Raw genomic sequence first — 14,576 nt, forward strand, 5'->3', positions numbered from 1 at the left:
TCCTGCTCAAGCTCCAGCTCAGCTTTGTTCCGCGGATTTTATACGCCTGCCATCTCTTGCAGCAACCTTCATCCCTGTTTTAGCCAGCCCACCTGTACCTGATGGAGACTATGTCCTCACTCCCGCGACGTCAGTCCTGCTTTCTCACAATGTCTCCTTCCCACACACCATCGTTTCTGTTGCGGACAATCAGACATGTCTTCCGATCCTGAATTTCGGACAGTGCCCGCAAGTAGTTCCTCGAGGCATCTCTCTTGCCACGTTGTCACCAACACACAAGTGCCACATTTCTGCTCTATCTGTTGTGCCGTCTTCGACCACTGCTCATTCTGCGCCTTCTGCATCAGCCCCGACCGATGACTTTACAAAGATGATTGCACCGGACCTCTCTACCCAACAAGCCGCAGAGCTCCGTGGCCTCCTCGAGTCCTACTCCGACATTTTCGATCTGAACGATCGCCCTTTGCGTCAAACTACGGTCGTGACGCATCGGATAAATACCGGCGATGCAGCACCTGTTCGCAGACGCCCATACCGGGTGTCGCCCTCTGAATGACAAGTTATCCAGAGCGAGGTTGACAAGATGCTTGCCAAAGGGATTATTGAACACTCTTCCAGTCCGTGGGCGTCCCCTGTTGTTCTCGTCAAAAAGAAGGATAACAGCTGGTGATTCTGCGTTGACTATCGTCATCTCAACACGATCACCAAGAAAGATGTGTATCCACTTCCCCGCATTGACGATGCTCTGGATTGTCTCCACGGTGCCACTTATTTTTCATCTATAGACCTTCGCTCTGGATATTGGCAAATTGCCGTGGATGACATGGACCGTGAAAAGACCGCATTCGTCACACCAGACTGCCTTTATCAGTTCCGAGTAATGCCATTTGGCTTGTGCAATGCCCCGGCGACCTTTGAACGGATGATGGACATGCTCTTGCGTGGTTTGAAATGGTCCATCTGTTTGGGCTACAGTCGCCGACCGATTTTCCGGACTCCAAAAATTCGGACATGCCCGATTATTTGGTCAGCTTCGCGGCACCGCCATTCTCCCCATAGACCATAATGTATAACAACTGCCGAAAGTTCGGACACCTTGCAACCTCTCGTCTGATTTTTCAGACACTCCTTGAGCCAACTCGGTCGAGAGCACCATGCACCGACTCTGACCGGTGCATGGTTCCATACATCGTTCGACTTGCTGAACGCCATGTTTGTTTTGAACAGAGCTTCCTTGCTGCCCCACGAAGTGGCGCTACTGGAAATCCCCGCTCATCATCATCGTTTCTGCCTGGTTAGAGTGCCTCTGCAGCAGTTCCGGTTTCAGCTTAGTAAGCCATGTCAAGACAATCCAGCAGCTTATTTGTTTCTTCGCACACGACGCTGCGAGCAGGCCACGTTTTTCGTTTGTGCGCTGTGTCGAGGTTTCGGTGATCCAACGCGGTGTACGGAAACATCGCGTCAAGTGTCTAATGGCGCCGACAGTGCCCGCACAGACTTCGCTGGGGAATGCCGGCTAGCGGGTGCCGGGAGGCCTAAGTCGCCTTCCGATGTGCGCCCCACCTGACGCGGAAAATGTTCTTCCGAGACCTGCGCAGTGCTTGCATTGCGGTTCCGGACACAGTCTCATTTGACAGTTTCATAGGTGCTGACACTGCTGTATTGACATGCGCAGAACTCGACGATGGCAAGATCATTCGTCAGGTTTCTGCTGCACCGCCGGACGATGACTCAGAGTCGGAAGATTACTCACCATGTGCTACGCTGCCGTCGCATGTGGAGCGTGTACAAGCAGTCACTGTGCTATCAGCCGCTAATAGTGACCGTACGACCCTCTCCGAGATTCAGGCTTATCTGATTGCGCGTAAACGGAACAGCGTGCAACGGCGCATTCACGCTTTCTTCCAAGCCTACTGCCAAGCCCAAATAAGTGCGTGGAAATAAAGGATTTCATTTTTTTTTCTTAATCTGCTTTTTCGGACACCTGTTTGTTCGGACATTTTTGCAGTCCCCGTGAGGTCCGAATAAACGGTCGGCGACTGTACTTGGATGACGTCATCGTATTCTCTTCAACTTTTGCAACTCATCTTGAAAGACTTTCATCTGTTCTTTCTGTTTTTCGCACCGCTGGCTTACAGCTCAACTCGTCCAAGTGCCACTTCGGTCACCGCCAAATAACTATGCTCGGACACCTTGTCGATTCGTCAGGCATTCGCCCCGACCTTGCTAAAGTTCATGCTGTGCAGAATTTCCCTGTACCAACTTGTGCCAAAGATGTTCGCAGCTTTATGGGCCTTTGCTCTTACTTCCGCAGGTTTGTGGAAAATTTCACCCATGTTGCCCGTCCCCTGACTGACCTCCTGAAGAAAGACGTTCCTTTCTATTGGGGCTCTGAACAAGCGTCTGCTTTCTCGCAGCTCATCACGCTGCTTACTACACCTCCTGTTCTCGCCCATTTTGACCCCTCCGCTCCGACAGAAATCCGCACTGACGCCAGTGGCTACGGAATCGGCGCAGTTTTAGCTTAACGCCAATGTGGGCACAACCGCGTTATCGCCTACGCCAGTCGCCTCCTCTCTCCCGCCGAGCGCAATTACTCGATTACTGAACGCGAGTGCCTCGCCCTCATTTGGGCGGTGGGCAAGTTCCGACCCTACATATATGGACGACCATTTACAGTTACAACCGACCACCACGCCCTTTGTTGGCTTTCCTCCCTCAAGGATCCCACCGACCGCCTCGGTCGCTGGGCCCTACGGCTGCAAGAATACACCTACACTGTGGTCTACAAGTCGGGTCGGCTACATCTGGCCGCCGACTGCCTGTCTCGTCATCCCGTCGATGTACCGGACGGTTTAGTGGATGTCGCACCGATCTGCGTTCTTTCCCTCTCAGCCTTGCAAGACATTGGCACTGAACAACGACGCGACGAGTCGTTACGCCCCATTATCGAACGCCTGCTCTCTGCTCCGTCTGACCCATCCCTTCCCATGTTCGTACTACAAAATGGCATCTTGTATCGCCGCAACATGCACCCCAATGGGCCCGAGCTCCTAACCGTCATTCCGTCTCATCTGCAAACGATTGTACTGCAGCAACTGCACGACGTTCCCACCGCTGGACACCTTGGCGTCACGCGGACCTATGACCGAATTCGGCGCCGGTTTTTCTGGCCGCGTCTCATCCGCTCCGTCTGGCGCTATGTTGCCGCGTGCGAGTCGTGTCAACGCCAAAAAAGACCAGCTGTGCCTCCTGCCGGACTGCTGCAGCCTTTGGATATACCGGCCGACCCTTTCTTTCGCATTGGCCTTGATCTCCTTGGACCATTCCCTATATCCAAGGACGGAAATAGGTGGATTGCCGTCGCTACGGACTATACAACTCTCTATGCCATTACTAGAGCCCTACCGACCAGCTGCGCTACAGACTTCGCTGATTTCTTGCTTCACGACGTTATCTTGCACCACGGTGCACCTCGTCAACTTCTCACCGATCGTGGCAGATACTTTCTTGCCAAAGTCATAGACGACCCACTTTGATCATGTGCTACTAAACATAAACTCACTACCGCTTACCATCCTCAAACTAACGGTCTTACCGAACGCCTGAACCGCACATTAACGGACATGCTCGCAATGTATGTTTCCTCCGATCATCGCGACTGGGACAATGCTCTACCATTTGTCACGTTCGCCTACAATTCCTCACGCCACGACACAGCTGGCTATTCACCCTTCTATCTCCTCTTCGGCCGTGAGCCGACTTTGCCTTTCGAGACACTCCTCTCGACCACGCTCGACTCACCGACAGAGTACACTCGGGATGTAATAGCCACAGCGACCCAAGCACGCCAGATTGCCCGCATTCGTCTGTCTGCTTCCCAGACACGCCACAAGTACTGTTACGAAAAGCGCCATCACGACGTGAACTACGAACCAGGCGCTCCTGTGCTAGTATGGTATCCAGCTCGGCATATTGGTCTTTCCGAGAAATTCCTCTCGCGATACTATGGCCCTTACCGCATCCTTCGCCAGGTGACCCCTGTCACATATGAAGTGTCTCCGCTGAATGCCACGGTGCCTTCACCCTCTCTGACATCATCCACGTCAGCCGTCTCAAACCTTACCTTTCTTCGACCGATGAGCCGCACCAATCAGGTGCTTTTTCCGACGGGGGTGATGTCACAGTCGGTAATGTGGAAAGAAGACGGCGCTGATGGTGGTCTTGGAGACGACGAAGAAGTGTTTTAGCAGGATCGATGCTCTACGCTTGTTGGCTCAGCCATTAAAAGCTACCTGTAAATAGACGAACGCTTCTTCCTTCCCGTAACATCATAAAAGAACGAGGGGAAAGAGTGAAAAAAAAGGGAGGTTGGAATACTATTGACAACCCAATTAAAAAAAAGAACTAAGCAACCCAATGAATAATAACTAAGTGCTGTTTCGTATAGTTTGAAATTGAACAGAGTGAACAGATTCTAAAGCTCCCTTTGAAACATTTATGCCTATTGGTTGCTGTGTCTTGAACCTATAGATGAGGTGTGATTCTCTGTATTTTCTATCTCGTGCAGAATGGAACTTTGACTGTAGTATGCGCAGTTTAAGTTCATCAATGTTATGGCCTGGTCGGCGGTTGGCATGCTTGGCGACAGCTTTGGAAAGTTTTTTAGCTGTGTTCACGTGATGTCCATTTAACCTGACGTTTATTGATTGTCCCGTTTCACCGATATGTTGTTTCTTACAAAAAGAACATTCAAGCATATAAATTACATTGGAACTAGTGCAAGTAAAGCTAGTTTTGACTTCGTGTGTATAACTATTTGTGGTGCCTTTAATTTTTCAATGTCACTTTGAAGGTGCCTGCAAGTTTTGCACCTGGGGGCGACAACATGCTTTTATTACAGGGGAATGATGTTGGCTGACTTTTGCTCACTTGCAGTGTTGTGGGTGATGACTAGTATAGTCTAAGTATGGCTGGCTATACAGCCAGCAGTATTCCCGGATGTACCTGGATGTTTCCTGATGTACCAAAGGTTACCTATCGCCGCAACAGAAATGTTAGACATTTTAGTGCATGCAAAAGTCAGGCAAATCATTCCCCCTCATGAAGGCATGTTCTCACCTCACGTGCAAAACCTGCTAGCACCTTTAAAGTGACATTAAAATTAAAAGCACTGCAAATAGCTGTGCACAGAAAGTGAGAACTAGCTTTACTTGCACTAGGTCCAGTGTAATTTATAGCCTTGAATGTAACTACAGTCAAGGACCGATTGGATATCCAGACGCCTGATTTTTCGGACACCGTTGTGGTACCACCACAGTACCCCATAGTCAATGTATGAGAATGTCTGACATTTTGGATGCTAAAACCCTTCGCTGGCCCGAAACGACATCGATCGAAGCCACAACCGCCACCATATTGATTCTCTCGCTGCCTCAAACAGGTGCTCTTGTACGTAGATCCGCTGGCAGCCGTAGCCACCACCACGTGTGCTAGGCCTAGCTACTTCAATGTTGGCTACCAAGCTTCTTGCTGTTTGGTGCCGTTTTTCAGTAAAACAATTCGCCACTGTTAGAAATTGCACTGGCTGCGTCTTTAAAATCCTCGACAATGGCTTTGGAGCGCGGAAGCACGGCGCTTTGCATCATGCCGGTTCCTGAAAGTCAGCTTCGCCTCAATATAGAAGAGTGACGCGGTGAAGTTTATTCGGAGTACTGCGGTGAAGCACACCTAGACGGGGAAGACGACGCAATTGTCACTGGACACAGTATGTATTCCTGAATGATACACGCGTGCACCCGTTGTCTCCTGTCACAGTACGAGCACCGATACGCGGAATAATTGTATATGCAGGCCTTCAGAGCTATTTTGGACGTGCCTTTGGCGATTTGAGCCCTTTGGGGCAGTAAAAGGTAGTGCTTTGAAAGGTCGGTTGGGTATTGGCGACAAAAGTTACGGTTTTACGCCACATTGACTTGTATCTATTCGCAGAGGCTACACAACAATGGGAAGCTGGCAGACCACCTCATAATGAAAGCGAGTGTACGGGATAGTACGACCGTTGTTCTTGACTGCCATCACCATCTTTGCAACATACCATAAGGAGGCATCTCATCTTGGCACTGTTCATAGACGCATAGTCTCTTGTCAAGCTTCTACCACTGTTATTGGGCATAATACACATTTTGTCTAGTGCGGTAAAGTATATCGAAGCACATCTGTCATTTAGAATGCACATAAGACATTTGCCATCAGTTTTTGTCTCGTGTCTTAAGGTGCGAAATGTTCCAGCTCAGTGGTAATGGTAATTGCAAGTCTGTCTTGCGCCCAGGCATATATCTTTGTTCTCATTGGCCTACAAAACTTTATTTAATTGTTAACAAAATGAAGTTTCTTGTCTGCCCAAATAAAAAAGTTTGCAACATACCATGCATGGTATACAATCCGTCGGTAAGCAAGCTTAATTGGTTGCTGTAACTATTTGTCTTGTTTCACTCTTGAGCAGCACTTACTGATTGTACAGTAATAACAAGCTTCATCAAATGGCTACAGATTACTGCTGTACTGCTCCAAATGTTCCAAAAAGACCCATTTTTCTGCTCTGAAACTGCCCCAAAATGCTGTTGTGGATGCTCCTAAACTGCTCCAAAATGACATTTCTCCTGCTCCAAAAATTGCTCCAAATCCTAAGCTGGCTGGACCACCACTGAATATTCCAACCTGCATTTTCTTTCACTCGTTTCTCTCATTCGTTCTTTATTTATTTTATTTTTCACGAGCACCATTTTCTGCTGCTACTTTTATTCTCTCTTTCAACAAGACGATAGTTCACTGACCTCCAGTAGAGCAGGTAATCGCCCCTTCCATTGTCCATGCCCCTTCCATGAAAAAAGGAACCTACAGTAACATGTCAAACAGCTGACACACGGCACTACCTCACATTCCTCCACAGACGTTCAAGGGCACACCTTTCCTTTACGCTTGCCACTAACACACCTTCAGTCACTGCCTCACCCACCCACCTTAGCCTCTCCCCCCTTTAGAAGAATGGTACTTATGTATATACTGTGCAGAGGAGAGCATATGTTGCTTTGAAAAAGACAAGTCCACTTGTCGAAAAGTTGGCTCCTGTTTTCACCTTGTTCTCGTTTTGCTCATCGCCTTGAATTTCCATCTCCCGCATTCCCAGTGTTTTTCTGGAGCTATAGACAAAACAGCACTGTTTCAAGCTTTTAAGTTTTATGCATTCACACCACTCGGCTGCCATGAGCCATGATCACCTGCATGCCTAATGAAGCAGCCATTCTCTGGAAGTTCGGTATTGTGCTCGATATGTTTCCTGGAAATCAGGAAGGCTTGCACACGCTGTTGCTTTGCACCGGCATATATGTGCTCAGCGTGCATTGCATTTTTCAGTACTGATATTTAGATGTAAGTGTAAAAACTGAGCATATTAATGAGGCATGAGAGTTAGAGTGCTCCTTACAACATTCCCAAAAAACAAGAAAATAACTGCGCTACTGACAGCGCCCATGACGCGAGTGCAGCTCCTGTGTTTGTGAGGAGTGGCTTTGCGGCATAACATTGGAGCCCAAGATGACAAACCTTTGCACAACTCTGGCTCCCTACGGGAGCTATATACACACTATGGTAGCCAAAATCTTAATGGTCATGAATGTGTATGTGTGAGTAGTGGCGGCAATAAGAGGAACTAAAGCTGTCATTCCAGAGGGTAACAAAGAAAGCTTATCTAGTGGATTTAAGTGCAATGGCCGAATCTACTACATTACTGTGGATTTACTTGGTCTGACTGTGCTGTGGTGGCTGTATGGTGTGATGGTCTGCTGCTGAGCACAAGAATATGGATTCACTTCCTGGCTGGGGCAGCCATGTTTTTACAAGAGCGGAATGCAAGAATGCTCATGTACTGGGCTTTACGTACACATTAAAGAACGACCACAGATGATCAAAATTAATCTGGAGCCCTTAACCCTGTTCTTTATTTTTTTTGTTACATTCAACACAAGTGTCCTCGTTTTCTTTCTCTCTACTTTCCGGTTCAAAAATTGCCCCTTGTATTGAGGTTTATAATACTTATTTGTGGGACTTTATATAGAACTTTAATGCTTTGTGTGTGCATGTATTGTGCCTGAAAAAATACTATTTTAACATTACTTGTAAGTACAGGACTGTATGGGTTCATGACTAGTTACCCTGCCTTGCAAGAAAATGCTTCACCAACTTGCCAAGCAGAAGACTTTGTCGAACTGTCCATTTTGTGTTCAGGACCCTGGTGACCTGACGGAGGCTTGGCGCGGTGATGACACGACCGAGGAAGCTGACAACACCTCTGAAGAGGCAAGCATTGTCACCCGGGCTGGGGCGGTTGTGAATGTCACATGACATGTCGACTGTAAAAGATATCTGTGTTCCCTGTCTACGCAAATGTGCTTGATCATGTAGGAAAGTGAGAGAATTTGTGTCACACTGTGTTCTTTCTTTGTCTTTTCGTTGCTTAGTAGGGGCATGTAAATATCGAATAGGTAGATTTCGAATCGAATATCCAGTTAAATCAAGAAAAAAAAAAAGTCGAATGTAGATGGTTTAGAGAGATGAAGGAAATAGCTCAAAAAGTGATCGCTTTATGAGATGATGCATAAAAAAGTTTCTGTTGTGAGCTTGCACAGTTTCAAAATGATTTTATTGCTTTGTGTGAAGTGGTAACCTTAATCTTTTCTTTGCTCTTGTGATTTGCTAGGGGCAGTAATTTCCATCAGCTCTATTTCATTGTCTCTATGCCATTTGTGGTGGCCTATGACTATCTAATTACTTAAACATCTACCTCCTGCTGAAATTTTTTTGTTGGTGACTCAGTGTGACATGAAATAAGGCTGGCAAGAACCAGGGTTTATAAGCCACATGCAGCTCTTGCAGTCATGAAGCAAAGTTGGTGGGACATAGGGGCTTTGAGATGGCAATATTTGCATGGGCAGCTTCCAAGGCCGTTTATGGTTTGTGCAATGTAAAAAGCTATTTGTAGGAATGGCAGGTTGTGTTATCTTGAAGAACAGCAACATGCAAGTAATAAATGGTAATGCTTCACTCAGCCAACGAAACACTAAAGCTCTAGTTGTCATTGTGGGTTGTTATATGGACTGTGTAACAGATTAATAACAGTTTATGGCTTTTGCTTTTAACGCCCTTGTGTTCCGCTGCAGCTTGCAGTATCTGCCCATTATACATATCTTATGGTTTTGGTGAGCTAATTGAGGTAAGCTGAAGCACCAGAATTCATGAGGTGAATTTGTCAGTTTTCTATGGTTTGAAGCAATTTGCTATTTTGCTATTTTTAGTATAAGTACAGAGAGCAAAATAAATCTGAAATATACAACCTTGCTCCTATCCCAACGCAAAATTCGTTGACGTCAATACTAGCCATAGTGATGCCCACGCTATGCGAAAAAGCAGTAGCTTTGCAAATGTGAAAAAGGGTAAGTTCCTGCTGAACGTGGAGAATTTGTTTTTACTCGTCACAGCAGGCCCCTGGTTTGTTTTTTATTGCATTCTTTATGCTTGCAAAGCAGTGGTTGTCAGGTCATGGAGCATGCAGAAGCCTCCTCATACTGGAATATTGCATTTGGTCAGCTTCTCTGTGCAAGCAAGGTAGTCTAGTGTGCATTCAGGTGGAACTGGAGCCTCCACATGCTTCGTTCAGCTGCTGTACAGGGCTGTGCACTAATGTGGAGTGTTGCACGATATTGTACAGTAATGAATAAGGGCAGTTGCAGAGACGGTGTTCAGAATGTAAGATTAGACTGCTAGTAAAGTTTCAGTTGAAGGTCAGTTTGAAGTTGACTGCATGCTCTTTTGTGAGTGAAAATCCCACGAGAAAGGAAGGATTGCTTGTAGTAGTTTGTACATACGCTGTCGAAACACTGATGGGTAAACATAACCTATGGTGAGAAAAACAAAGGTGCACTTGACATTAGCCGAGCGCAATTATCAAGATAACATGCATTCATTAGCATCTACTGTTTCTTGAGACATAGCCTAGACAATTAGTTAAAATAGCCTAGACATTGGATTGGCACATCAAACAACCCAAGAGAAGCTTCTGTGTGTTCACTGCTGCTGTCATTTAAAAGTTGTGTTGCAAAGTCGGCCAACGCGAAAATTTTACATTATCTTATTGAGGAAGTGTTTGGAGTGCTGTATGCTAGCTTCGACAGTACAGTGAAAGCTCGTTAATTCGAACTTCAATAATTCGAATTTATGGATAATTCGAACTGTACGATTTGGTCCGGCCGAGCTCCACAGAAGTCTATGTATAAAAAAGTCAGTTAATTCGAACGCGAGAAGGTTTCCTCACGGATAATTCGAACTACGCTCACCTGGCACACGGCCAGAGAAAAGCGCCTAATGCCTACACACAAGGCTGTATTGCCTCCGAAACGGAGAGAACGCCGAGAGAAGGCAAAATCGGAAAAAAATCTAACCGACGCGGGGTCAGCCAGAAGGCAGTGGCGGCTGCCGCCTCTCCGTTCTACGTAACCTCCAAGACTTCTTGCCCGTTGCGAATCTCGGAGGCTTTGCAAATCTTGTACAGCTGCTAATGTTGTGCGGAGATGGCACGGCAAGCGCCAAAACACAGCGAATCAAGTACGTCGCAGCTGCGCTTGCAATCAAGAACCAACGAATCAGGGCCTTCGCCACCTTCACATGTTCAGCGTCTTTGTCTCGGCAGTCTTCATCGGTGGTGCACCTCTGTTTTCAGCTTAGGAGGTATCGGCCGTCGCGAATCATTGTGATAGTGTTAAGCCTCGGCTAACGTTCGTTTCGGTGGACATCGGTGGTGTGGCACAGTTGGACCCAGAGCTTCTACTTGAAGATGGCGTGTGCCCGCGGCACACGCCATCACTTTCTGACACGCCAAATTTCTGACATGCCCTACTGCTTACAAATCGCAGTGTGCTGTTGCTCTCCTTCACTTTCGTTAGTTCGAATTTTCGTTAATTCGAACTGAAGCGGCTTCCCCTTGCGGTTCGAATTAACGAGCTTTTACTGTACCTACAGTTGAAGTTTTGTTTAACCAGACTCTCCAATCTGCCAAAAGTGGGCAAATCTGACAAAGTTGGAGTCAGTCGTCATTTCAGATGGTGCATGATGTTGCTTGTAGAAGAATTCCAATGACAGTGTTTAACAGTGCATAAAAAAACTTAATCGAATTGATCGATTTCTATAGGCGGGGTAACAAGAGAGATAATGCGGACAAACCCTAAGGTGTTGTGAGTGCAGAGTTTTGCAAGTGCGACGAAAAGAGAAAAAGTGGTGCTCGCGTCCAACCAAAACAAAGTGGCAGAGACCACATTGCCATGGTCATCAGTGGATACCGTACAGAAACACTGGAACAAATGCCGGAACGTCTCATGCCTATTTGTGCCTGCGTAGCCTGTATTCTTGCATTTACTGCCTCACATCATGACTGTGCTTTGGTCGCTTGCCTTCATAGCTGCGTCCATCCGTAATTGTGTCGATCAAGACCATGGTTTTCCTCGTCACGGCTGCAGCAAACGGTAGTTTTGTTTGGACTCAGCGTGTGCACTGGCAGCGTGTCTTCATATCTGCATGGTTGCCATCAACAATTGCGTCAACAGAGACCATGGTTTCATTTGCAGTGTTTGCGGTAAACAGTAGTTTTGCTTTGACTATAGTTGTGACTCAAGGTGGCTTTAGGGCAAGGAATTCACCAAGACCGTCAACGAATATGTCCGCTAGTAGGAATGAAGGAAAAACGGTTTATTTTACATTAGTTACATGGCTCCAGTTACGGAGCCCACTCCATGCCGGAGCACATGAAACGTCTGAGTTCACATCAGGACACGTCAGCCCCACTGCACGAAAGGTCTCTGCTTTTGGTACAGTAAAAGCTCGTTAATTTGAATTACGTCGGGATGCTACCAAAATTCGTATGATGAAAATCAGAAAAAAAATTGGCTCGGCTAAGGCACGCAATAGTCCAACGTAGCTTGAGCACATACGCGCACGCACATGCTACGTCACATTGGTGAGAACGTCTTTATTTTAGTTCGAAGCACTGGTGCAGCCAACATAACCGGATGCGGCCAACGCAGTTCGACGTGCCTGACATCGAGATGGCTCTTGCTCCATCCGCGCGTTTGCTGGACCGACCCACAATGCATGGCGCTGAGAAAAAAAGATGCCCATGCTGCTTCACCGACGGTCGCAGACAGCCGTTCAAAGGGGTGCGAAGTTCAGAGGGGACAGCATTTCAGCTGGCACAGCGCAAGCGGCATAGCGTAACTGGCCGCAAGCGATAAGCGCTGAAAACATTGCACTATAAACACGCCTTTGCACCGCCAATGCTCGCCGTAGAAACAAGAGCTGCACTCTAAAATGCACTTGTGAAATGCACCACACCCAGCCACAACGTCGGTCTCCGTTGTACTTTTGTAGCTGTAGCATCCAAACATGCAACCCAGCGGTGCTTTCCTTTGAGTAATAGCCAGAAGTCTCAAAGGCTATGCTTTTTGGTACTGTGAGTGCTGATAACCGTCACGACTGCCATGTTATAGACATTACCTGGGGCCCGAACGCTTGCGCTCCGAACGACTATCTGGTGCCCTGGTGCTGCTTCTCGGCAGAACACCTCCTAGGGAAAGAGCATAGCCTCCAAGACGTAACATAAAGAAAAAAAACAAACTCCACAAAAAAAATCCATCCACAAAAAAAAAAACGGAAAGAAAAAAAACATGAAGCACTGCGTCCGCATTTTTATCTTGAAGGTCTTGAGAGAGGAAGAGAACCGACCTGCAGCAGAGACATTGGCCATGCCTGGCCAGCTGCAAACGTGTCTCTCCAGTCAGGCCTGAACAAAGGGCCACAGATGGAAAGAGCAAAGCTATACGGCCCACACGGTGACACCAGCATCACCAACGTGCTCCCACGCTCTAGCACTCTGCACATCCACAATGACATGGAGTTTTAATTATCGGTGGCGGTGCGAATTTTAGTGTGAACTAACGGGATGCAATACATATTGCTTTCAACACATTGTTGGACGGACCACGGTGGCTACTTTGAATTATCCGAAATTTCAAATTAACGAGTTGTGAATTATCAAGCTTTTACTGTACCATCGTCTTCCCTAGGTGACTCGACTAGGGAATCTGATGACTGTATCGCAGCCAGCCACAATCATTGGATCGGTCGCAATATTCAGCTCATGATATCGCATTGTTTTGCAGCACTCCCACCTCCGATGGTATGGAATATATATATATATAATATGACCGAATATATGGGACCGTATAGCAACCTAGGAATCCAAGGTACAAGCCGTTCCCACGGTAGCATTATAAGTTGGCCTTTTTCATCATTAGTTCAGGCTGTCGGGTAGTGGTGGGGAGCCTTTTTGTGGACCTATCAGCAGTCAGTGTCAACACTGTATTGACTTCTGGGTAAGCACTGATGGATGGGTAGGGTTGCCTTGTGGCAGACGTCTTGAGTAATGCCCTTGGCCATGTTTAGATGTAACACTAGGTGCATGCGTTGGCAGCGTGCCTTCAGAACTGGATGTTCACCATCCACAATCGCGTCAATATCGACCACAGTTTTGTTCACACCTACTGTGGCGAGCAGCAGTTTAGTTTTGACTTACTGCAATGTACACACAATGTCACAAACACGGCAGAAGCTGTCAAGGAGGAAGACAGATTCTACCGTGGCCTACATGATCATCAAATTCGCCGGGTACATCATGCTGGGCAGAAAATCTGTTGCCAACCTGCTCATTGGTGAAAAAATAATCAAGATGTACATGCGGTAGGCAAAAGCATGTCATGGATGAAGACATAGGTCTCGCACTGCCGCTGCACTGCTTACGAAATTGTAGCTTCCGTACTGCTCTTGCGCTGAAGGATTTGCCAATTCATTCAGTAAATAAAGGTGGGCTCATGTAGTAATCATTTATTTATTGTTCTCTTGATACCCTCGGTAATTCAACATACAATTAATTTTGACATTTTCTTCAGTCTCGCGAAATCCAAATTAATGAGGTTTAACTATTGTTAGACTCTTGTGCAAATCCTGAAAGGAGGCCATGCTACTGTTTAGAGGACCGCATTAACTAGCTACCTCACACTGCTATGCTTGGCTATGTAGAAGCACTGTAGGAAGTAATAATGAACAACTTGAACATAGTAATGAACATCTTTATCCCTTGGTTCTGTAACATTGCACTTGACTTCTCACCAACTTACCTCTTTGCTCACCTTACTGAGTAGGCCAGCCTGACTTCTTGCGTCACAGTGTCAGGAATGCATGGCTTGTCCTAGTGACTAACATAGTGCCTCTCCCCCTTCCCCCTCGTGTTCCTGCTGCTAACCGCTGCTGGCAGGGATTCCTGGAAGGCGAGTTTCCCGGATTGGACGACAGCCTTGAAGGCCGACCACTACAGGTAATGTTTCGTCTTCTCCCAGAATGCAGTACATCGCTTAGACCTGTAGACAACTTTCTGGGACCTACTGGCTACAACCATGAGCGTTCATTGCTGCAGG

The 14,576-nt window shown here is 47.0% G+C and overlaps 1 protein-coding gene across 6 annotated transcripts in view; it reads left to right on the forward strand.

The window, feature by feature from the left end:
* Positions 1 to 14,576, forward strand: part of LOC135913605 (rho guanine nucleotide exchange factor 11-like) — a 253,038-nt gene that overhangs the window by 66,268 nt on the left and 172,194 nt on the right. For 5 of the 6 annotated variants that reach the window (XM_065446119.2, XM_065446121.2, XM_065446122.2 and 2 more), the window contains 2 exons: positions 8,287 to 8,358; positions 14,417 to 14,476. In XM_065446119.2, coding sequence (XP_065302191.2) covers positions 8,287 to 8,358; positions 14,417 to 14,476 — 132 coding nt within the window. The remainder of the gene's footprint in view (positions 1 to 8,286; positions 8,359 to 14,416; positions 14,477 to 14,576) is intronic. The other variant, XM_070537837.1, reaches the window with a different exon arrangement.

The sequence above is a fragment of the Dermacentor albipictus genome, chromosome 4, assembly GCF_038994185.2.
Source record: "Dermacentor albipictus isolate Rhodes 1998 colony chromosome 4, USDA_Dalb.pri_finalv2, whole genome shotgun sequence".
NCBI lineage: Eukaryota > Metazoa > Arthropoda > Arachnida > Ixodida > Ixodidae > Dermacentor > Dermacentor albipictus.